Source organism: Anguilla rostrata, chromosome 15 (genome assembly GCF_018555375.3).
Source record: "Anguilla rostrata isolate EN2019 chromosome 15, ASM1855537v3, whole genome shotgun sequence".
NCBI classification, from domain to species: domain Eukaryota; kingdom Metazoa; phylum Chordata; class Actinopteri; order Anguilliformes; family Anguillidae; genus Anguilla; species Anguilla rostrata.
In genome coordinates this window covers 26,609,287-26,633,493 of record NC_057947.1, presented here as the reverse complement: position 1 = coordinate 26,633,493, position 24,207 = coordinate 26,609,287, and the positions used below count along the sequence as shown (strand labels likewise).

The window sequence follows — 24,207 nt, the reverse complement described above, 5'->3', positions numbered from 1 at the left end:
TTGTGCGGCAGGTAAACTCACAGTGTACTTGTTTATGATTCGCTAAAATTGTCCACTGTGTTCTAGGTTAAATGCAAAGTCAATTAGAGGGGGCCTGAAATTTATTACTCAAAGCATTTAATGTACATATTTTATTACAATTACACATCAGACATTCTCATTTTTTCAGTTATTCCGGCATGTGTTGGGACACGTTTACATGTCATAATGAACATACATACATACTTATATTAACTTTATCTGTTGCAAGACAATAATATAATTCTTGCCATGTTTAATTATAATTGTCAGGGGATATTGCATTTATGTCACCCCCTTTGTATGCAAGTTCTATTTTTACTTGATCTTATTTACTATACAGAAATATATTTATTTTCTGACTACCGAGAGCACACTAATTTCATTTGAAAAAGTTAATTCAATGGCTGCAGTTGTAACCTTGGTAGGTAATGGATTTTGATGTAATATTCCTGGGGATAAAATTGTTTGCAAGAGCAGAGCTCCTGGAGAGAGACTGCTCATGTCTGTGAAAAGAATTTTGTCTAAAGAAGATGAACTCAATTGATCCATTGCTAAAACTGATTAAGTATTCCCGTCGATTTCACTTCAGTGGACGACATGGTGCTGATTTAGATAACAAATTCTAATTACCTGGATTTAGCCCATGTAGCCTGAATATATACTGATGACAGGGCAATAACTGGTATCATAATAATCATAATAAAAATATAAAACAATAGTCCTTTGCACCTTGGGGGGTTATACCTGTTTCCATGGATACACATTTATAGGAGGGAATGTGAATTTTAATTAGAAAGTTAATATGATAAAACTCAAAAATAAGACCATCCATTTTCTGGTTAGTTGTGTGTTAACCGTACATGAAAAATAAATATTGATCAGCTTATTTCATTTGTCTCAACATGTTATCTCAATATAATTTCATTTGGTTTAAGCATCTATAATGTAAGCTCAAAGATCAAAATTGATAATGCATATTTATTATGCATCTTTCACATACATTTTCTCTATGCATCATGCAGGTGTGTTTAAAACAAACAGAATGTAAAGCAACCTTTATTCCAACTTAAATGAATAACACAGCAGTAAACACTCAGACACACAAAATATATAGATTTTCCTTTTCATATTAGTAATTTGAATGAGGCAATGATGAAGACCATCTAAATGATATTCTTTCAATATCCTGCTGGTTAGAAACTACTAATCTAAAACTATCTTGTCTTGTGACCCATCATTCATTTGGTCAAGGTCAAAAATGCTGAAGTTGCACAAAAAATGTATTTTTTTTTCTCCAGAGGTTAACTGGATTTTTAGTCACGTTTGATAACATGTGAGCCGAGTGCGATTCCCTGAAGTAGTTATTCTAAATTATCTTATTCAACAAAGCAGGTGGGAAAGGTAAGAAAGATTTTTACAATTCGTGTCTTAGTAGCCGTGGAAAATAGGTTTATTTCAACTTCCTTACCAAAATACACTGGCTAGCGCACAACAGAAAGAGTAGAAGATGGTGAAACCCATTCGACGGTGAAGACCCTCCCTTCTATTCATCGTTACCATGGAAAAAGGAGCAGACGTCACGAGCCAAGGAACACAGTATAAAAGTACTTCAGCTCCGGTCTACCAGGGCGGTTAGATGCGTGTCCGGGAGAAGTGACACGCGTGGACGGGGTACGGGGGTAGCAAAATACAATTTTAAAGAAAATATTTATTTATTTTAAAAAAAAACCTTGGGTTTGGAGAATTTAAGAAGATTGTTATATAAACACAGAAAAAATGGGACTTGGAGTAAGTAGCACTATCATTTTCTTCCTGTGCTGTCTTTTCCTCTCTTTTCATTGCCAGAAATGCTCTCCTTTCTGAATTTGCTCGAAAGTTTTCTAATTGAACAGGTTGTCCGTTGTGCTTATGTTATTGTTAAACTTAAGTGTATAAACAAAAGCAGGTGGTTCTTAAATGGTAAACAATTCAACTTTGTTCCAAAACCGTGTCCCCTGTTGTGTCGTTCGATCGTTTCAATGGCTGGCTAAGATGCACTCTGGCTGGCTAACGTTGGGCATCTTATCCTCGAAAAAGGCCTGCGTGTGATTGATTTGGTGAGATTGCTTAACTTCCTTTGAGATTTGAAGTCCACAAAAGTTGTTACATCTACATGAAAAGCATTTCAGCGTTACGGTACTCTAGTTTGACGAAACAACTTGTTACTTCGGTGACACTCGGATATGTTGGTGGTATTAAGACGCCTTAATTTGAATTACCATGTTAACTTATGTTGTTTAGCTACCGTTAGCTAGTGAGTTCCCTAACAAGCAAATGGCATTCCCTGATCGGAGAATATCCGTATTTGTCTTGCTAGTAGCTAGCCAACTTCTCTACGGTAACTCCTCGAAGTCGGCTAGTCTATCTTTGTGGCTAGCCAGCTACATTGCTTAACTTCGATGCTTTCGCTTCTCGTGGAAGGACAGTGATCTTGTGACTTGGGCAAAGTTAGACTAACGTTATTTGCTGCTATGTAAGCTAGTATTGCGAACTTACATTCACGGAGTTTTTAGAACAAATTTGATTTGATGAACAATACCTCACAATAAGGCAAACTCACCGTTAGGCAAGTTTAATCAGAGGTCAACTATTTTAACAGAAGGGCATACTTTATTTGTTAACATTAATTAACTTAAAGTAACGTTGACTCACGGGCATGCAGTTGAAATTGAAGTTGGGTAACGGTAACTTGGCTAGCACTGGCTTCGTTAACGTTGGTTCTTGAAGGGTCTCATAGATCAGCTTTCGGCACATCCATTGCTGATGTCTTCATAATTTTTGTCGCAAATTTATAGGAATATATTTTCCGTATGGATCACTGGTTTATTGGGGCAAATAACAAATATGGGAAACCCAAGAAAATGCACAGGTATAATGGAGTAGAGGCTAACTGTAATGGTCACGGGATGAAAGGCGCATTGTCCCAGGATGGAGGTTGTTTTTACTGTGCTGCGAAATTATGCTATAATAGTCCAACCGCTTTGTACCGGTCATTGATGTAACAAAAATGTACTATTCGACTAGTGTTATCCTGTGGGTTTTAACATCGAACACTAGCAACTTTTCAAATATTTCCACTGTACACTTAAAACAGTTTATATATACACGACATACTCGAGAATTCACTTAAAACATCTTTAAAGCATCTCCGATTTTATTATGTTGCGTGGTGTAGGCTTGTGCTTTGTTCCCAAGCAGGTTAGGCTAGGTGTCTTACTGCTTTGCGTCCCGCGATATTGATGCGGAAAGTGTAAGATCGCGGCGTGTCTTTCCAGCATTCCAGCTCATGGGTTGTGTCTTGCACATTACGAGCAGCCCATGATGATGCTAATAATGTATATTGGTTGTGTAGCTCTCATTTAAAAAAATAAAAAAACTGTTTACACAACTGTATGTAGGAGACTATGCATTGAAACAGCCAGCCAGAGTAAGTACAGTTGAACACACCTGGGGGTATGATCCAGTGATTGTTAACAACCATAACTACTTAATTTCTGCTTTTCAGAGCCACGGCAAATAATTATAGTAAGAAATTGGAACGGCTATCTACAGCAATGCGTATCCCTTGATGTTTCCATTTTAAATAAGCAATGTTTTTATCTCAACACAATGCCGTGTTATTGTAATACGTGGCTCTGCACAGCAATGGAAGCGTTTTCAGTGTTCGCCCAAGTTTCATTTGCCGGCTTTATTACATAATCCCCCGGTTTTGTATTGCACAATCCAGAATAAAGTAGGCTACTCCTAAGAATCACTTTCCCTGTTTTTCGCCTAGCTGTGCTCTGAAGTTAGTGTCTGGCGTCCGCAGCAGCTGGTCATTCGAATCTCCAGGGAAGTGAGGCGGAGGGTATGCCCCGCCCCCTTCCCGGCCCCCAGCCGTCTCTCTCCTCCTGAGGATTTAACATTCTTTCTGCTCGACAGCCATTGTGTATTAGGGAAAGCCTTTTGACACTCATGATCCCCTCTGTCACAAAAATGAAAACTGACTTTTCCGTCTCTCGACCCCTGCGTGGTTTCCAAAATATTTAATCGGGCTGAGATTTTAACCCTTCTTAAATGGAGGAGGCCTTGGGAAGGAACCCATCATGCCTCATCGCACACACATTCTGAACCCTTTGCTTTTAGCTTCTGCTCTGAACGCAGGGAAGCTTCCATTGCCGAACCCCGTGTGGTCCTCTTTGTTTTCTAGTGCAGCAAAGGCTTTGGTCATTGAGTTTTTTGCCATAAAAGGTAACATTGAGGCTTCTACTGCATTTCGTCATTCAGACTCCTGGTTCTGTGATAAACATAGACCTGTTAATAACACATACAGTATGATTGAGAATCAGACTACAGCAGAACAGGGCTGACACTTCACAATTGTTCTTGAGAAATCTTGTCACCTCCTTTGGAAAGCAAGTTTGCAGTGGTTCATACCATAGGGCTATCTTGTGCCGCTTTTATTAACCAATATTGTTTTTGGTTGAACAGTGTTGTCAGTAGCATGAAGGTATAAAAAAAATTCAAACATCTGTAACAATTTGCTAGAAACTTGTTAAGTAAAATGTATGCTTTTTTCTTTTTATTAAAGGAGAACAGACAGGCCGCCCTCCTTTTTATTTTTAATTTATTTTTTGCTTCATTCAGACAGGGAGAAAGCAGAGAGGATAGCAGGCAAGGAAGGGGTGACTGGTTAGAAGGTGCCTCCATCTGTGATCATGCCTCTCTTTTAATTTAAGACTTGTCCATTGCTTTACTTTGTGAGCTAGACTCGATGTTCACGGCTATGGATAGCTGCTGCTTTATGGTAGAGCTGTTTTATATCTGATCTCTATTTGTATTTGTTTCCGAAGTCCTTCGGTATGCACTTGCTGTATGCCGCTGTGGGGGAAAAAAAGCATCAACCAAATAAAATGTGTTGTAAGGTAATATTTGCATATGGTTCGAGTACGCCGCCTAAAGGCTATTGCATGTTTTGTCAATAGCAGCCATGTTTGGGAGCAGTTGGAATGTAATGGTCATGTGACCTTTACATGAGGGGGGGGGGGGGGGGTTCCACACCAGCCGGGCTTCCTTGCAGGGAAAGACACCCTTTTGTTTGCTTTGGTTGCCGCACCATTAAGTGTGGTGCTTTTAATGCATGCAGAATTTAAAATATTCTGTAACCAGATGAGTTTGTGTTACTATAGTTACTTGGATGCTTTCACATTCAGAATGTTGCAGAGATTAAGTAATAGTTTTCCAAAAATAAACTTGTTTGTCTTTGTGTCAGATAGGTAACTCTGGAATCTACCGCATAGCTGAAATGAGCTTTACCAACAATTGAACATTGTTTAATTTTGCTAAGTCATAATAAGAGTGCTGTCTTGCCAGGTTTTATAAGAATGCTTGCAAGTACCAGTCATGTAAGCTTAAGTCTGCGTTTGAAAGAAAAAGCAAAAGGTTTTTTTTAAATTTTTTTTTAAAACCAGATATGAGCATGTGACTCTTCCAGTGACATAGTCAGGGCTGTGAATGTGTTGCCCATGGCAATGTGAGAGAGGGAGCTAACAATGTAGACTGTAAGAGTAATATTGTCCAACCTGAGTTCTGGTATTATAGCCTATATTAAGAAAACAAAACTAGATATTTAACACAAAAAAGAGCTGGGTCTCGGAGAACAGAGCTCACTTTCACACTTGTGAGTTAGATTTCAGCACACACTACATGTCTGGTGCTGAAGGTTCAACAAGCAACTTTCTTGCCACTGAATGAACTGTAAGCAAAGCACATAAAAATGTGTCGAGAAGTGAATTACGGGTTGTATTGTGCATAACAAATTATTTTGGTTTCATTTGATGCTTACTTAATCTTGTCCAAATATCATTGGTCAGTTTTGGGAAGAGAAAAACCTCTGTATACAGTGCATCGTATGCACATTTCTGAATCAGATTTTAGAGTTTGGATGCACGTTGGTGGCATGTTAATGGCAGTTTGCTGAAATCTTCTGAAACCAGCTTCAGTACGCCTTAAGTGAGCTAATGCTATGGCCAAGCAAACCGATTTCACTCCGTTCTTCAAGACACTCATTGGATTTGAGATTTTAATTCTGAATGTTATAGAATAGCCGGGAGAAGTGATGATTTTCCAAGGCTTGAAGTAAAAGAAGTGAAAATTCAGCCTAGAAAGTTGGGCCTATGTGTTGCTCTACTGGACTCACTTCTAACGCTTGTGGATAATGCTGTTGTGTCCTCATCTAGCTGGGTGTTCAGCAGATTGAGTGGCACTGGCTACTGATGTTGATATTCAGTCTGGTAGGAATGTGGTGAAAGAGATCTTATACCATTTTGTTTACTTTCATTTTCATGTAAACTATTTTGAATTTCACAGAGGCTTCAAAAACTTCGAAACAAAAGTAGTCATGAATAAAATGGTGACCAGTAAAACAAAATGGCTGTGGTCTGAAAGCCCCAGTTAGGCTGCTTGGTGTGTACAACTCTGGTAGGTTGCTAAATCTAAGGAAGCATATTTTTGTCATCTTTCTTTATCAGCTTTTCAAAACTGTTATTACATTTTTTAGTGTGTGTTTTGAAGTTCTACAAAAATAAAAGTAAATGCTCTTCAATATTGGGCTTCTGGCATCATTAATCGGGTCTCAAATGCTTAGGCACATCCATGCCCTGTTCTGGTTCAGAAATGGGCTATGGTGGCAGTTTGGCCTGGATCAGTGGACACTCGGGGCATTTTTGGGCTTTTCTTGGTACCCATGTCTGGACTGCTTTTGATGAGAAAAGAACCATAACAGCGTAAGGGAATCTTCTCCCAAGTAAAAGCGTTGAGGCCCAGACATCACACCTTGCATTTGCCTTTTTTAAATATGTTTTTATTATTTTTATTTCACACTTTTAAATGTTGTGACCATCTCTTTGTGGTTTGTCTTTATATGGTCCATTGGTTGTAAGGGGGAGGGGGTGTTAACAGTACAATCTTACCGACATTAGCCGAAGCTAAATTAATTAAATTGTCTGTAAATTGGCCAATTACCTGTAGTTGGCTAATGTTAGTCTACGCCATCACCTTTCCTCATCCGAGTCATCTCTCCTTCTCTTCCTAAAATAGCTGCTGTATTACTTCATTGCATGGTCAATCTGTAACAATCAGTAGACACAATTATCTGCCAAATTTGCAGCCTGAATGATTTTAGCGGTCATAGAGTCCGGTCAGAGAGTATGACCGTGCGCGTGTGGTTAATATGCTTCTGTGCTGCTCTACCTCTGCACTACCTCTGCCAAGCTGGCTTTATCTACTGTGCCAGTTCTGTTGGTCTGCCATTTTGGACGCACTCTGGTCGTTTGTTCACCAAATTTGCCCGCCCCCCCCCGCTCTGTCGCTCTCTTAAGGTGGACTGGGAAATTGGCCGGGAAGCCGCCTTAAAAATTTCTATGCAGGAAATGGCTGTTGAGGGAAGCATTTTGGCAGATTTTGCTTGTACAGTAAAACCAAAACAAATTATAAGGAGTAATGACTTATTCCTTTCCTTCATTTTCAAGTATACTGTATAGCCTGCAATTTCTACTGGCTGGTAGGAAATGAGGTGCTGACTTGACTGTAGAGCTGAAAGTAGAACTCAGCTGAGAGGTAATGGTCTGTTAAGTGGCACTTTGGCCTCGACTTCCCCCTTTGATTTCAGGCGTTTTTGGCGTTTGTGAGTTTTTCTTTGTACCAGCAGCTCATGCAGGTGAACACGCACCTGCGAGCCCTGTGCATTTCTGCTGGCTAACGCCTGCTCCCTGCTTGCTCTGTCGCAGGAAGGAAGGGACCAGTATGAGTTGGCGGCGACCTCCGAGCCGGGCGGGAAGAAGAAGGCCAAGGCCAAGAAGAAGGAGAAGGACATGGACGAGCTGAAGAAGGAAGTGGATTTGGTGAGGGTCACTCTATTTTTAGTGTACTTCAGGCCGAAGTAAAAGTCCTGCGCTCGAAATGTGGCTTCCCTTGTTTTCAATAGCCGACGTATTGGTGATTGTTAGTTTAAATTACTGAGGACTTGTTACATGCTCTCTCTTTCCCTCCCGTAGGACGATCACAAATTGACCCTGGATGAGCTTCACCGCAAGTATAGCACAGACTTGAGCAGGGTGAGTCCCAGTACTTATGAAGCCGAGTGATGCTGAGAGAGTACAGATCTCAGCAGGGTGTCACTGAATTGGTGCACACCTGAGCACTACACGCTCTGATAGGAGTGCGGGTGTCTTCCTGAGAACCAGCGGGCAAAGCGGTTGTGCTGCCGTTGAATGACATTGTCGATTGCGAGGGGCAACGTTTGACTCCCATTTGGAGTTTTATCCTTCATATCCATGTGTATAATGGAATGGCAGTTGTTTTTTTTTCCTTGTTTTAATCACAACATAATGAGTAGTGTCTCTTCCTGAGTAGTTCTCTAGAGATTTTACAGAGGGATATGAGCTCCACTTTCATATGAAGATGCAACACTTTTCACTGCAACAGCTTGTTACTTAGCAACCACAAGGGACATAGGATGTTTTTGGCTCAGTGATCACTCAGTGATCATGTTTTTCATAATCTTTTGCTGTTTTTTGTTGCTAAGTCTAAAAAACTTTAACCAAAAATAAGAACTGTTCATTTGCATGGACAGTATGAATTAGTATTGGTAAAATGGCTTTTTTCCTGACATTTGCTCATTGAAAGACATTTCTGAGTTTTTTTTAGTAGTTCCTAGATGGTGATATGTTTATTTAATTTTTTTCCCATTTCAGTTGCAGCAGGCCTGAAATGGGTTTATTTTCCTTTCAGTCACTGTAGAACACACGCCTGCTGTTTTGTAATCCGTGTTGTCCCGCCTCTCAGGGGCTTACAGGTGCCCGTGCGGCAGAAATCCTGGCCCGCGATGGGCCGAACGCCCTGACCCCGCCCCCCACCACACCAGAATGGGTAAAGTTCTGCAAGCAGATGTTCGGTGGCTTCTCCATGCTGCTGTGGACCGGAGCCGTCCTCTGCTTCCTCGCTTACGGAATTCAGGCCGCCATGGAGGAGGAGCCAGCCAATGATAACGTGAGGACATGATGGACGCCATTTTGGAAATGAGAATTTAAAAAAAAAAAAAATTTTTTTTTGCTGTGATCTTGTTTGTGACATTTTGTCTCTTGCTCTGCACAGTTGTACTTGGGTGTTGTGTTGTCTGCTGTCGTCATCATCACTGGCTGCTTCTCATACTACCAAGAAGCCAAAAGCTCCAAGATCATGGACTCCTTCAAGAACTTGGTTCCTCAGGTATGAAGTCTTGAATTTTCCTGTGATAATTACAGCGTTCCACATTAACACTTGCCCTGGGCAAGTAAAACCATGCGTCTGGCAAGTAAAGCTGCTCGGCCACTTCAGGGATGATTCACGATTGTGTTCATTCAAATCTGTGTTTGGTGTTGCTAAACTAGAACAGAGTTGCATGTTTCTTTTAAGGTGGTCTCATCCAGTTTTTTTACTTGTTTGTTTGTGTATTTATTTAAAAATGAGAAATGCACTTCACATTGCAAGTAAACTCACCATATCAGGACAAGCACATATTTAGCTTAAGCAAGTCGGTTTCTTACTAACTTGTCTGACTTGGCAAGTTTAAGCAAACCTCAACCCTAAAGGATAAACGGGTTGTGTTTTGCCTGAGAAATTAAGTCTTTCTGTCCTATCTGGCAGCAAGCCCTGGTCATCCGTGATGGTGAGAAGAACAGCATCAATGCAGAGGAGGTTGTGATTGGAGATCTGGTGGAGGTGAAGGGTGGAGACAGGATCCCCGCTGACCTGCGCATCATCTCCGCTCACGGCTGCAAGGTGGGTCCCTGGAGCCGACCTCAGCTCCCTCCGTCTCCGGGTCCTCCTTTATCTGGTGTGACCTGGTCTGGTGTGGTGATCTGGCATGATCTGGTCAGGTCTGATCTGGTCTCATGTGATCATCCTCAGGTGGACAACTCCTCCCTCACTGGCGAATCTGAGCCTCAGACCCGCTCCCCTGACTTCTCCAATGACAACCCTCTGGAGACCAGGAACATTGCCTTCTTCTCCACCAACTGCGTTGAAGGTACCTTCCAACTGCCGCACCGCCACAAAGCTTCTCCATCTTGTTTTGCTGAGGGCTGCATTTCACATAATATGCAAATTCATCTCTTATTGATCTCTAATTTACCTCTGTGGGCATTGGTTGCTGAAATTGTGCATCTTTGGTTTGTACAACTGGGAAATTTTCCGCAAATGAAAAAGGAATTGTCACTGACCCATGATGTTTGTTCCCCGCCCCCCCCAGGGACGGCCCGCGGGATTGTAATCAGCACTGGAGATCGCACGGTGATGGGACGCATTGCCACCCTGGCATCTGGCCTGGAAGTGGGACGCACTCCCATCTCCATTGAAATTGAGCACTTCATCCACATCATCACGGGTGTGGCCGTGTTCCTGGGGATGTCCTTCTTCATCCTGTCCATCATTCTGGGGTACACCTGGCTTGAAGCTGTCATCTTCCTCATCGGGATCATTGTCGCCAACGTGCCCGAGGGTCTGCTGGCCACTGTCACCGTGAGTGGAGAAGTTTCCCAGAATTCCTTACTTCAAATATATCTCAAAAGCAGGAAGGGATCAGAGCTTATACAGGACTTCAGAGTGCAGGCGCACTGTGTCCATATAAGTCTCCTTTGTTCTGCATTTTGGAAGAGGTCTTATTGAAATACCTGAAATGCTTAAATCCCTGAATCTGTTTGATACTGTAGCCAAAAAATAAAAGCTTAATTTGTGCAACAATGTCGCCAGATTGAGAAGTGCATTCCAAGAAATTATAAGTGGATTGAAATTCATGCATGGACATGTATTTTGATTAGACCCCACAAAGGGTTCTCAAGAGTCTTTATTCAGTGGCTGTGCGTGTGTTTTAAAATTTGAGTAATCAAGCCAACTCTCTCTGTTTATGAAGTCCATGTTCATAAATGGTAGGCGTGCTGATCTAGGGTCAGGTTTTCCTTGTCCATCTCCTAGCTCTCTTTTATGAGCCAAAATGAAGAACTGATCCTCTGAGACTCCCTCCAGCCCCCCTCCGAGCCTCTTTATGAACACCGGCCCCGGCCTCTCCCTCCCTCCCAGGTGTGTCTGACTCTGACTGCCAAGCGCATGGCCAAGAAGAACTGCCTGGTGAAGAACCTGGAGGCCGTGGAGACCCTGGGCTCCACCTCCACCATCTGCTCCGACAAGACCGGTACGCTGACCCAGAACCGCATGACCGTGGCCCACATGTGGTTCGACAACCAGATCCACGAGGCCGACACCACCGAGAACCAGAGCGGCACCTCCTTCGACCGCAGCTCCGCCACCTGGGCCGCCCTGGCGCGCATCGCCGGCTTGTGCAACCGCGCCGTCTTCCTGGCCGAGCAGGCCAACGTGCCCATCCTGAAGGTGAGTTCAGTTCACATGCGAATAAAGGTGCCCATCCTGAAGGTGAGTTCAGTTTCACATGCCCATAAACACCCCCATCCTAAATGTGAGTTCAGTTTCACCAGCCGCCTGCCTGTCAGTTGTTTATAGCTACTAAATTGTATAACTGCTACTTTCAGATGTTTAATGGTAGGTAAGAATTGCGTAATTTGATAATGTCACACCATTCTCTCCCCAAAAAAAAACCAAACGCCACAGGAGGCTGGAAGTTTTTGTGTAATTACAGCTTGTAGCTGAGAACAAAATGCAGTAAGATGAGTCTGGAGTTCAGCAGTGTCTTCTGCTGCTTAATAAATTCCAGTTAACAGATCTGTTTTTGGTTGTGCTCTTCCCGCTGAGGATGAATATAGCTCATAGCCCGAGCCTCGTCTTTGTCTCGCGCCACAAGGCGAAGGAGCCGTTTTGAGCGTGTGCTGGAGTAAACTGTCGCGACCTGTAATTGGAGCTGCGTTTCTGCCGAGTCCCGCCTCGCGAAGGACCGGTTTTAACGTGATGTATCCCTCCTGATCTCGCTGCGAATTATCCCCCCCCCCCCCACTGTTAGGATGGCCAAGTCTTGGCCTTCAGGCAGTTCCCACTGACACGAGCTGTGCTTATAGTCCAACTCCGTACGTCTGCAGCCTTATGTGACCTTTACCAAGATTAAATTGGCAGCCTGCAGTCGTCCTATCCAGTTTCATCACCAGTTGAAGATAATGATGGAGGCTTTACACTAGCCAGTTGACTCATTGTGCTGTTTTGGTTTCCTTTGTCGCAGAGAGATGTGGCTGGTGACGCCTCTGAATCGGCCCTGCTGAAGTGCATTGAGCTGTGCTGTGGGTCTGTGAAGGAAATGAGAGAGCAGTACAACAAGATCTCAGAAATCCCCTTCAACTCCACCAACAAGTACCAGGTACACCCTCCATACCCTGTCATATTACTTTAAGTGCGGTTTGAATCACATTTGACCCTTTAAGGAGTAAGAGGACAAATATGTGATTAGAATGTTTCGTAACTGAACATTCTGATGTTGATGGAACAATCAGTACTAGTCATTTAAAGCAATGGAGTTCCAGAACACTGACGTGGGGTTTTCTTCTCTCGCAGCTTTCCATCCACAAGAACACCAATGCCTCTGAGTCCAAGCACCTGCTGGTGATGAAGGGAGCCCCGGAGAGGATTCTGGATCGCTGTGCCACCATCTTGATCCAGGGCAAAGAGCAGCCCTTAGATGAGGAGATGAAGGACGCCTTCCAGAACGCATACCTGGAACTGGGAGGCCTGGGAGAGAGAGTGCTGGGTAAGAAAATCTCCCCCGCTCCCACATTCCAGTCTCTGTTGATGTTTAGGGTCCAGGAGTTGTTGCCATTGGTGTAAAGAATGCTCAAAGTCTGCTTGCTTCAGCTTGTCATTAAACTTGAATTTAAACACGAAACATGATCACAACAACAAACCAAGAAAGGTCTTATGTTTGTATAAACCATTGAAGGTGGAGAATATATATTTTTTTTTATTTTAAACCGTTTCTGCTCTACAGGGTTCTGCCATTTTTCTCTGCCCGATGACCAGTTTCCTGAAGGCTTCCAGTTTGACACCGATGAGGTGAACTTCCCCACGGAGAATCTCTGCTTCGTCGGCCTCATGTCCATGATTGACCCCCCCCGTGCCGCCGTGCCCGACGCTGTGGGCAAGTGCAGAAGCGCCGGAATCAAGGTACACCAGTCAGAGAATTCCCTCGGTCCTCTGATGGAGAACGTGCTGGATTTGCATTTGAGGCTTTAAACTCTTCGTCTTCTCTCTCCTCAGGTTATCATGGTAACCGGTGATCATCCAATCACTGCAAAGGCCATTGCTAAAGGTGTAGGCATCATCTCTGAAGGCAACGAGACGGTTGAAGACATCGCTGCGCGTCTGAACATTCCAGTTCACGAAGTCAATCCCAGGTAATTCACGTAGCAATTCTGCACGCAGTTGGGTGGGTCAGGGCACACAAACTGGGGAGGATTCTCGTTCGGAAGTGCGTCGGGCTGCAGTTCTAAAATGGCGTCGTCTTTTCCCTCCTCTGTCCAGAGATGCTAAGGCCTGTGTGGTCCACGGAGGAGACCTGAAGGATCTGTCCCCTGAGCAGCTGGATGACATCCTTAAACACCACACCGAGATTGTGTTTGCGAGAACCTCTCCACAGCAGAAGCTCATCATCGTGGAAGGCTGCCAGAGACAGGTACTGAACCGCACTTCGTGAAAGCCGTTCTCACAGCTGTAAACCAGTGTCTGTTCTGGTCTGTTCTGGTCTGAAAGGCAGCCAGATGGAGACATTTTTTGTTGTGTATTCAATGAGACGTTTTCAGCCTTTTAACTGGCCTGGCTCTCTTTCCCCCCCCCCCCCCTTCCCAGGGTGCCATTGTGGCTGTGACAGGCGATGGTGTCAACGACTCTCCCGCTCTGAAGAAGGCGGACATTGGCGTTGCTATGGGCATTGCTGGCTCAGACGTCTCCAAACAGGCTGCTGACATGATTCTGCTGGATGACAACTTTGCTTCAATTGTGACTGGGGTGGAAGAAGGTATCTAAAATAAATTAAAAAAACCTCTCCCTTTACTGCAGATTTCAGAAGGTGGCAAGCTCTGTTTCTAACACGCGTTTCTTTTGTCCTCAGGCCGTCTGATCTTTGACAACTTGAAGAAGTCCATCGCCTACACTCTCACTAGCAACATTCCTGAGATCACACCCTTCCTCCTCTTCATCATTGCAAATATCCCCCTGCCCCTGGGCACCGTCACCATCCTCTGTATCGACCTGGGCACTGACATGGTGAGGATACATACATTTTGAGGTTTGATTTCATCAGTGGCGTCTCTTGGTGACTTTTGTTGACTCATACGCAGTTCCTCTTTTTTCCACGGCTAAGGTTCCCGCCATTTCACTGGCCTACGAAGCAGCTGAGAGCGACATCATGAAGAGACAGCCCAGAAACCCCAAAACAGACAAGCTGGTGAACGAGAGGCTCATCAGCATAGCCTATGGACAGATCGGTAAGAGCTTGTTCTGTCCAGGGAAACCTGTGTTCTGGGTCTTCTGGAATACTACAGAGTACAAGTTGCTTAGTCACAGTTTGTGGGGGCGAAAGAGTTAGAGGAGGGTGTAGATATTACTGCATTTACAAATGTATATGCATCTAAAAAATGTTTTCATACTGTAGATATTACTACTGGATAACTGTTTCCTGTTCGCTGTTGCCCGCCCTCGTCATAAAATTACTAATTGTGGATTCTAAATGCCTCAGACTGCCCTATCAGAAGAAGATGTTGTACATTCCTGGCTTAAACATGTTGAATACATGGGGTTAACTAGAAAGGTGGCATGGTGTTTACCATGGGGTCATGGATGTTGACAGCTTTTGCTTAATCCTGTGTTTTATTGGCAGGTATGATCCAGGCTCTCGCTGGTTTCTTCACCTACTTTGTCATCCTTGCCGAGAACGGATTCCTCCCCGCGGACCTGGTCGGTATCCGCGTGAACTGGGACGACAAATACATGAACGACCTGGAGGACAGCTACGGCCAGCAGTGGGTCAGTACCTCACGCCTGTAACGTGGGAAACGGGGGTTGGGATGAGGGCTAAAAGAGTGGTTGGAATGGATCTGTCATTGAGGAATGTAGAGTCGTGTTGGAACACTCATTTTGGGTTTCTCCTTCTTTTCCCCCGGACCTCAGACCTACGAGCAGAGGAAGATCGTGGAGTTCACCTGCCACACCGCCTTCTTCACCAGCATTGTGGTCGTGCAGTGGGCTGATCTGATCATCTGCAAGACCAGGAGGAACTCCGTCTTCCAGCAGGGAATGAAGTAAGGCTGTGGAAAGCAGTGAGCCCATATCTGCAGGGCCAGAAGAACGGCGTGAACTAAACTAACCAAAAAAAAAATGTGCTCTTTGTCCATCTTAGGAACAAAATCCTCATCTTCGGATTGTTTGAAGAAACAGCTCTGGCTGCCTTCCTGTCCTACTGCCCAGGAATGGACATCGCCCTCAGAATGTACCCTCTGAAGTGAGTTCTGCAGCCACCTGCATGTTCAGGGTCTCCATGCCCGTGTGGTCTACATTCACCTGTCCTGCCACTTGCGTTCTCTGGATCTGGCCTGCATTTGAAACTTTGCTTACGTTCTTTTGCATTTTTCTGCTTTGCATCTGTTCGTCCTCAGGCCCAACTGGTGGTTCTGCGCCTTCCCCTATTCACTCCTCATCTTCATTTACGATGAAATCCGAAAACTCATCATCCGACGCAGCCCAGGAGGTCAGATTCAAACACTCGTTACTTTTCACCTCACGGAAATGACTGCTAGTGCCCTGTGCCTTTTCCCTAAGGTCTTATGTGTATGATGAAGCCACATGGCAGTTTCAGTGTGTCTGTGATACATGCCAGGGCTGTACGTTTACATTTTTTACAAGGAGCACATGAGCCCCTAACTTGACAAATTGAGCAGCATCAATTTTCAGGAGCAAATTGCTCCTAAAATGGCAGCACTGTAGAGCATTAGAAACCGTATTCTAAGATTAGTACCTTGCTAACGGGGTGGGTATTTTTGAGTACAAACTCAGGCTCAACATGCTAAAACCTCTTTTTCTTTTTCAGGTTGGGTGGAAAGAGAGACGTACTACTAGTGCATCCCATCCACGTCACACAGTTCTCTTGCATGGTAGTCTTGCTGCTCTGAATTTTAACCTCAAGTAACTTTTGGATGTTTTGTATAGAGAATGCTTGACACAACCTGAGATCGTGAACTGAGACATTGTGTGCCTTTGTTCTGGAGAAGGACAAATTTTATACATGTTTTTAACAGTGTAATATAAAATAAACATTCAGTCAGGTCTTACTGGAGTCTCATCTTGTTTTCTTTCCTTTACGCTGAAAATAGAACTGACTATTTTGAAAAATAAGGATGTCAGTATGTCATCATTTATGTTAAAAGGGAATGTCTTGTTGATTCAGAATTTGATGGAATTTTCCATGTTGCATCTGAGCAGTGATCAGTTTTCGGGTTAAAAAAAAAACTAGGTAAATGTTAAAATCAGAATTTCATTAAAACTAAATAATGTGGAAAGTTGGCTAGTCCAGCCAGTGGTTCCATTTGTGAAATGTTACGATACCCAGAATGTTTTTGTTTGTGGAACATGCATACTTTTATAGTGGGTACAGAACAGGATGTTTCTGAGTGACATCCTGGCTTGTCATATTTTCCAACTCTGCGTGTTCAACAGCAAAATACTTTTTTCTTGTAGCCTTAAGTTCAGCAATTATACGCTGTGTTGTACTTACTCAGTAACCCACTGCAAAGCTATTGCACGTGTGCCCACAGCAAATGTGGGTAGAACACTGGGTGCTACTCTAGGCGTTAAGATGTGTGGAATGTGATATTCCTGGCCATCGTGTTCTTGATTAGATCTGAACACAACTGTAAAATGCATGTTTTAAATGGTTTGCAGTCAGTTGCAGAACCTCTAGTGCAGGGCTGCCCAGTCCTGTTCCTGGGAGTCAGCTGTCACTCCAAGCCCGACAATGCGCACATCACTCAACAGCTAGAGATTTTGCAGAGCTCGTAATTGGTAGAACCAGGTGAGCCAAATTAGAAGTACATACAGGATGGCAGATCTCCAGGAACAGGGTTGGGCAGCCTTGGTCTAGTGGAGTGGTTCTGGAACCAACCCTGTTCCTGGAAATCTGTCATCCTGTAGGTTTTCCCTCCAACCCTAACAAAGCACAGCTCATTCTCCAACTAGAGTTCTTGTTGACCTCCTAATTAGTAGAGTCAGGTGTGCCAAATTAGGGTTGAAATGAAAACCTGCAGAATGATAAAAAAAAAAAGCTGTTTAAACAGGTCATCCCTAGCAGAACCACGTTTGCTTTTATTCTGTGCTTCAGCTGTTGAACAGGAAAGTCTACTAAATGTTGCCATTTTACTTTCAAAACCAAGTTTGAAATTCTCAATCCTGTGCACTGAGCTGATGTGAACACTGAGCGTTCAAGAGTTCTCTGCTTCCCTTCCTGGAATGGAGAAACAAGCTTTCCCTTGCTCACAGAGATTTCCATATAACTAGTCTCTGTAGTATTTGTATTAATCAGTCTGATATGGGATGTAGTGCTCTTAAGGTCCATTTTAGTGCACTTCACAAAAAAAAAAGGAGTAAGAAGGGAGAGAATGCCATCCAGACTGCAAAAATAGGCTGCTGTCTGACCCATAAAGACACTGATTTATTTAGCTCACATACTGCCAATACAAATGAGTGCAAAAGGAAAAAAATCAAAGGTCTCACTCAGATCTTCATCAGTGCTGAAAAAAGGGCAACCGTCACAAGCTCTTAAAGAAATCAGCTGGGATTTGTAGTCTCAAGCCAGTAAACAATCACCTTACAAGTAGACATTAAACGATGAACAAATATGTAATATTATTGAAAATTGATTATAGGAGACAAGGTAATTGGAGATAGGCACACTATCATGAATGGCCAAGTATAAAATCGACAATTAGTTAATTGGTAATTACTTTAAGAAGAGGACAAAATTACTGACAAATGTATACACGTGCTGTGGAATAAGACATGGTCAAGATGAAGCAGAGAGAAACCAAAAATAAATTATACATATATATATATAGACACACACACACACACAGGCATACACTTAAAAAGAAAACCTGAATAAATGAGTGGAGAAACGACAAATGCAGAGGCTTCCATACAGGTGTACTGCATGATATAATTAAGCAATTATCATCCTATCACTCTCTGTGCCATCTATAAAAATGCTGAGTAGGCCTGGTTGACCTCAGTTTTGGATCAGGATGGCGAGAGGAAAAGATCTAAGTAACTTTGCTGGCGGGTTCCTTACTGGGGCACGAAGCGCAGGACAGAAGCGTTGCTTGTAGCATGATCAGTAGTCCCTGCATGTGTCTTCACGAACCAATTTATCATTGTGGTTCTGACCTCTTTAATAAACAAAAAGGGGAGGATCTTGAAAAATATCTTTAAGTTTGCAATCACTTTTCAAGATATACCAGTGGTTTGATATATCTCTGACAGAGGAGTACAAATATTAGGAAAAGATGAAACATCACACTGATGGTAGCAGAAGCAGTAATGTGTGACCTATGCTTGACTTAATACAGGGAAATGATTGTTGATTCACCTCCATTATATATAAACATGATATTTGTTCATGATGCGACCAATTTAGAGAAAATTGAAAAATAAACATTTCAAATGGCAAGGCAATTATCCAAGATAGATATCCAAGCCTCTGCTTTTGCATCTATGCCGGTATTTCTGACAATCTGCAATTCCAGGGAAACACGGCAACAAAAAGCGTATTTTATTTGGTTAAAAGGAAAATGTATTAATTCTTGGACATTTTGTCAAGTGGTTCAGCTCAGTCAAGCTTCCCTGAAGACACAAGCAGATACCATGCTTCCATATCGCTCCTAAGGAAAAAAAACATATTTAAAGAAAAGAGGGCCAATAAGAGACCCTTGTAAGGGTTAATTTTTCACTTTAGTGTGCCCAGGGGACCCTCTTCACCTTTACAAACAGACCTGTTTAATGGGAATGATCTGAAGCTTCACATCAGCGAAATGAAGTAGAGTTCCTCCATTCCATAATGTCAGGAAAGACAAATGACAGGTATTTTTAAAAGAGACCTGTGGGCTTTGGAAATACCATGAAAATACAATTACTATAAATGACTGACTGCACATCAGATTCAGACCATGGTATGGCAGATACAGTACATGGTATGGCAGATACAGTCCATGGTATGGCAGATATAGTCCATGGTATGGCAGATACAGTCCATGGTATGGCAGATATAGTCCATGGTATAGCAGATACAGTCCATGGTATAGCAGATACAGTCCATGGTATGGCAGATACAGTACATGGTATGGCAGATACAGCCCGTCCATGGTATGACAGATACAGTCCATGGTATGGCAGATATAGTCCATGGTATGGCAGATACAGTCCATGGTATGGCAGATACAGTCCATGGTATGGCAGATACAGTCCATGGTATGGCAGATACAGTCCATGGTATGGCAGATACAGTCCATGGTATGGCAGATACAGTCCATGGTATGGCAGATATAGTCCATGGTATGGCAGATACAGTCCATGGTATGGCAGATACAGTCCATGGTATGGCAGATATAGTCCATGGTATCGCAAGTCCAGTAAATATGTAGGGCTGCGGTGACCCGGGGACATTCATTACTTTGTACAGGCAGACCTGAGGCGGCCCAGGCAACTGCAGGAGCTGCCAATGCAGCGTAAGGCACAGGAAGGCCTGAGCACCGGAATCTTCTGTCTCCGGGCAGCGACGTGGGTAATTATACGGCACGCTGCGAGACTCCTCGCCACGTTCGGTCAGGGGTGCAGTCAGGACGTGATTACAGACTGCTCTGTGTGACATCACACCAAGGCCTCACACTTCATCTGCACACTCCACCCTGAGGCCCAAGATCTCTTTTTTTTCTCTTTTTCTTGGTGGTATCCAGGCGCAACCACTTGCATGCACTAAAGCTACTTCCACAAAAGCATGGGCCTGTTAGCTAGAGGTGATGTATGATCTTGTTAACATGGCTGCCTGAGGATATTTATAAATGGACTGCATTTATATAGTGCTTTTATCCAAAGCGTTTTACAATTGATGCCTCTCATTCACCAGAGCAGTTAGGGGTCAGGTGTCTTGCTCAGGGACACTTTGACACGCCCAAGGCGGGGATCGAACCGGCAACCCTCCGACTGCCAGACAACCGCTCTTACCTCCTGAGCTATGTCGCCCCCGTATTTATACCGTATGCCCACAGGTTAATGCCAAGACAGTCATACTGGCAGTGATATAGTCCAGTTTCTTGGAACTACTTGTTTTCATTGACAGAACACCTAATGTGAACTTATGGTGTTCTGCTTTCGGTTACTCTTAATGAAGTTACTGAGAGACCTTATGTGCACTGTTCATTCAGAACAATGTAGTCCTTACTTCTGAACATAGAAAACCAAGGATTTTTTTTAACATCCAGGCTGCGTTGCTTTACCCCTGAAATATTAATGCTTTTAGCTCAGCGATTTTCATAGCCAGAGGGAGTTGATTTATGGAACATCAAATTAAATAATGTCATAATTAAACTAACCAGACTTTTAATTTCTGAAGCCACTGAGAATCATCTTCAAGGCCTAATGATTATATATATATATGTCTGCAGGCCTCGACAGATTGACTGCCTGCAAGCAGGTACTGTACACTAGTGACTTGAAGCCAAAGCAGGAATGAGGTAGGATCAGCCAGATTGGAAAGTTAATTTGTGGTTGTGCTCCACCCTCCAGCAGGGATGTGTGAGGGAGTGAGCCTACCTCGTCTGGGTGTTTCAGGGTGTCACTGAGCAGCACACACATTCCTTGCAAGGGAGGAATGTGGTTGGCTGTAGTCTCTACCCAGTTCTCATTGCTGTGTTGGAGGAATAACGGACATTTGTTTGTTTAGAAAGAAGCAAAACTACCCGAATCAGGGCTGCTGAAGTTGCTTACAGTGTCTTCCATGCTCACACATTGATTGCTGTCGCTGGAGGCAGAGCAGCCTTGAAACGGCTTGTGGATTAAGTGCATTCTAAAACGAAGCTGTCTTTTACGGACTTCATATTACAACTTAACCAAAAATGAACTGTTGTGTACTGGTTTGAAATGGGCTTTGCAAATCAATCTTGGTGTTATTACTCTGAGAAAAAATATTAATGTTAAAAAAACACAGGCTGTTGTAATATACAGTAGCTACAGTAAAACTTGTGAACTGGTTGGCTGCCATCCCCATAGGCATTCACTTCGCAGAAGTATGATGGGTGATGGGTGTAAGTTTAACAGGCACAAATCTGCGTGTGTGGGTGGGGGGTTGGGGGGGGGGCATTTATACATTTCTAAAATTTAAAATCGATTTTTCCATCTGTAATTCATTCTTTTGTTTTTGTTTTGTTTTGCTTGTAAAATGTAAAAGAGATGTAAAATAAAATGTATAAATGTAATGTCTCTCACAAAGTGCACGGGTATTTAAAATGTACAATAAACTAAAATGCTGAGAGCTTTTCACAAGAGGAGAAAAGGGCTCACTCGGATCACAGTAAAATTCATTCAAGTATTTTCTATTGATTTTATACCAAATCTTTTTTTTATTTCTACTTGCCCTAGGTGTTTTAGTTATAACTAAAAAAAGAAAAAGAAAAAAGAACCAAACCTGAAAGCTGAATGTGAAGTTTGAGTTCACTACAATTTTGAAAGCGTCACACTTAGCAAGCTTACAAATTGATAAATACTGATACTGTGTGTGTAACTAAAGTAGTTAGCATGAGTCCTGTTATACAGTGTGCTTTGCACATACTGGTCTCTCAACATGATCATTTTGTAAGTGCAAAATAATACTCTGTACATTTGAAGTAATTTGTACGTACAAGATAATTCACTGCACCGAGGGTTCACTGCAATGCGAGGATTATATATAGCTATATTTAAAATCCTTGCACTTCTGGGCTTCAGCGTTTTATTATTTGAAAGTAATTCATCAAATTATTTTCAAGCGTTTTCGAGGAGTTCAGACCTAATGAAAGGAGACAGTCTTTCATTCCCACTAACCGCTTCGGTCATCTAGTTGGGTGAATTACGATTACAGTGAAATACCTCAGCAACAGAAGCATGTGTTTGTGTTTTTGTGCAGCAGCTGGGAACTGCTCAGTACCAGCCTCAGTTCTCTACATTAATCAGGCAGTACATAATGGTGAAAGACAGACAGACAGACAGACAGACAGACAGACACACACACACACACACACACACACATGCACACACGCACACACACACACACACACACACAGGCAGACACACACACCACATACACACATGCACACAGACACACACGCACACACTTTTTCCTCACTCACCACACATTCCATTATAATTTCACTTTCATATATTGAAAATCTCCAATAACTATATCTACTCACGGAAAAACAAGGCTATATTTTAGCCCATTCCAGCTATTTTTCTCCAAGTCTAACAGTTTTTTTAATGGATATATGTCCTCCTTTTTGATTATTTGTATATTTACATGTCACAATTCATTTAAATTGGTTAGCTTTGTGGAGCGAATGTGCCCCATCTGCTCATACTGAAAAACCTCCTGGAATTCAAAGGCAAGCATAATTCACCCAGCTGAGCCAGGAAATCCAGGCTATTTGCAGAAATCCACTGCAGAGCAGTCCATAGTAGTCAAGAAATGAGGAAAGTGTCACTCATCAAAATAAATTGAAAAGGTATAAATGCATAGGTAATTTATGATCCTCTTTAGCAAATGGAATTAAATATTGAAAATCAAATCTTGTGGGCTTGTTTGACCTTGAGATGTCTTGGCAATTGAACAGGTGGAGTATCATCTGCTCAATTTTCAGATATTCTCTTTAAAATCTATACATTATTAATCAATGTTAATTACACTGTGACCAAGCATTTAATCTTTGCTTGCACACGTTAACTCGTGAGGTGCTTTAAGCACTGAGGAGAAACACTTGTATAGTCTACAAGCATAAAGGAAGGAAGTGAGAGGAAGAGAAAAGAAACAAAGGCTGTTTTGTCCCTAAGGAGAGCAGTGATCATCTCACACATCTTCTGTCTAGAGGGACTGAATTTTGAGAGACAGTCATCGCCTAATAAGAATAAGAAAGGAATTAATGTGAATCCTTATTTCCTAATTAAGACAAGAGCCAGGAAAATTAGAGTCATCTGCGATAGCACTCCCTCACAATTAATTGTTTTCTTCCCGTGACTGAAACGATCTATTTTACATTCACAGATGAGGACTTGAGCTGCGTCAGAGAGGCTGTCGCCGAACAGGAGTCCAGTTTTTTGGCTCGTGTTTTTTTTCTTTCCGAAGCCTTGCCCAAGCCCTCCGGTTCCGCCTTCATTAGATTATGAAGTGAAGCGCAGCTAAAGCCCCCGTTTCCCTGTCCTGGGGAAGTTTATTGTTTCTACAGAGTGCGCCTTGGCAAGCCCTGCTAGAACAGCGCTAGCCAAAGGATTCTAAAAGAGAAGCAGTGGCCTAGATGAAGGAGCAGGAGGTGGATCAGGGTGCATGCTTTCACGAATAGAGACTGAAAATCAGCTCTGAACAAAAGGCTCCAGTGCAAACTGTTCAGAAAGACATGGAGAACACCCTCGTCTGCACCTTTGTCCTCCTTTTATGGTTCCACGTTTCATTCAATGTAACAGGTGCAATTCAAGCTGATAAGGGATATAAACATTTTGAAACTTGGGTTTACACACACAGGTAGTTTACCCTTTCAGAAGTGGAGGTAGTTGACTCTTTTCCCGAGACACATACCAATCCCAGTTCCTTGTTTACAAAAAAGTAATACTGAAATAAAAAAATAAAAAAATAAGTATAGTAAAAGTATAATAAAATAGTATACTAATACGTATAATAAAAGTATATATAAAAATATAAGGAACATAAAATTATTTAATCAATGTTATAATACGTTTTACACAGAAAATGTCCCTGTTGTTGTCACATTTCAAAATGTAATTGTATGAGTACAAAGAATATATTGTATATTTAGCATTATTTTACAGAAACAGTATACATAATACTATGTGTATGAGATATGATGATAGTTTGTATGTTTATAAAACATTGTTTGT

General features: G+C 42.6%; 1 protein-coding gene across 2 annotated transcripts; it reads left to right on the top strand.

The window, feature by feature from the left end:
- Positions 1–1,639: 1,639 nt before the first annotated feature.
- LOC135240438 (sodium/potassium-transporting ATPase subunit alpha-1) lies at positions 1,640–16,352 on the top strand. 2 transcript variants are annotated; one of them, XM_064309872.1, is made up of 22 exons: positions 1,640–1,809; positions 7,827–7,940; positions 8,094–8,153; positions 8,884–9,087; positions 9,193–9,306; positions 9,724–9,858; positions 9,988–10,105; positions 10,328–10,596; positions 11,155–11,463; positions 12,260–12,394; positions 12,589–12,781; positions 13,019–13,194; positions 13,288–13,424; positions 13,552–13,702; positions 13,876–14,044; positions 14,138–14,292; positions 14,390–14,513; positions 14,906–15,051; positions 15,196–15,326; positions 15,425–15,526; positions 15,681–15,772; positions 16,112–16,352. In XM_064309872.1, exons 1-22 carry the CDS (start codon positions 1,798–1,800, stop codon positions 16,138–16,140), a joined length of 3,075 nt encoding a protein of 1,024 aa, XP_064165942.1. In that variant the 5' UTR covers positions 1,640–1,797; the 3' UTR covers positions 16,141–16,352. The 2 variants fall into 2 exon arrangements, with proteins under 2 accessions (XP_064165942.1, XP_064165943.1); XM_064309873.1 differs by lacking the exons at positions 1,640–1,809; positions 7,827–7,940; positions 8,094–8,153; ... (4 more) ...; positions 10,328–10,596; positions 11,155–11,463 and adding an exon at positions 11,494–11,505.
- Positions 16,353–24,207: the final 7,855 nt, after the last annotated feature.

What these genes read in the sequence shown, in the direction of transcription:
- LOC135240438 (XM_064309872.1), top strand. An exon ending in TGTGACTGGGGTGGAAGAAG is followed by an intron (nt 14,045 to 14,137) that starts GTATCTAAAATA and finishes TTTTGTCCTCAG; the next exon opens with GCCGTCTGATCTTTGACAAC. An exon ending in CATAGCCTATGGACAGATCG is followed by an intron (nt 14,514 to 14,905) that starts GTAAGAGCTTGT and finishes TTTTATTGGCAG; the next exon opens with GTATGATCCAGGCTCTCGCT.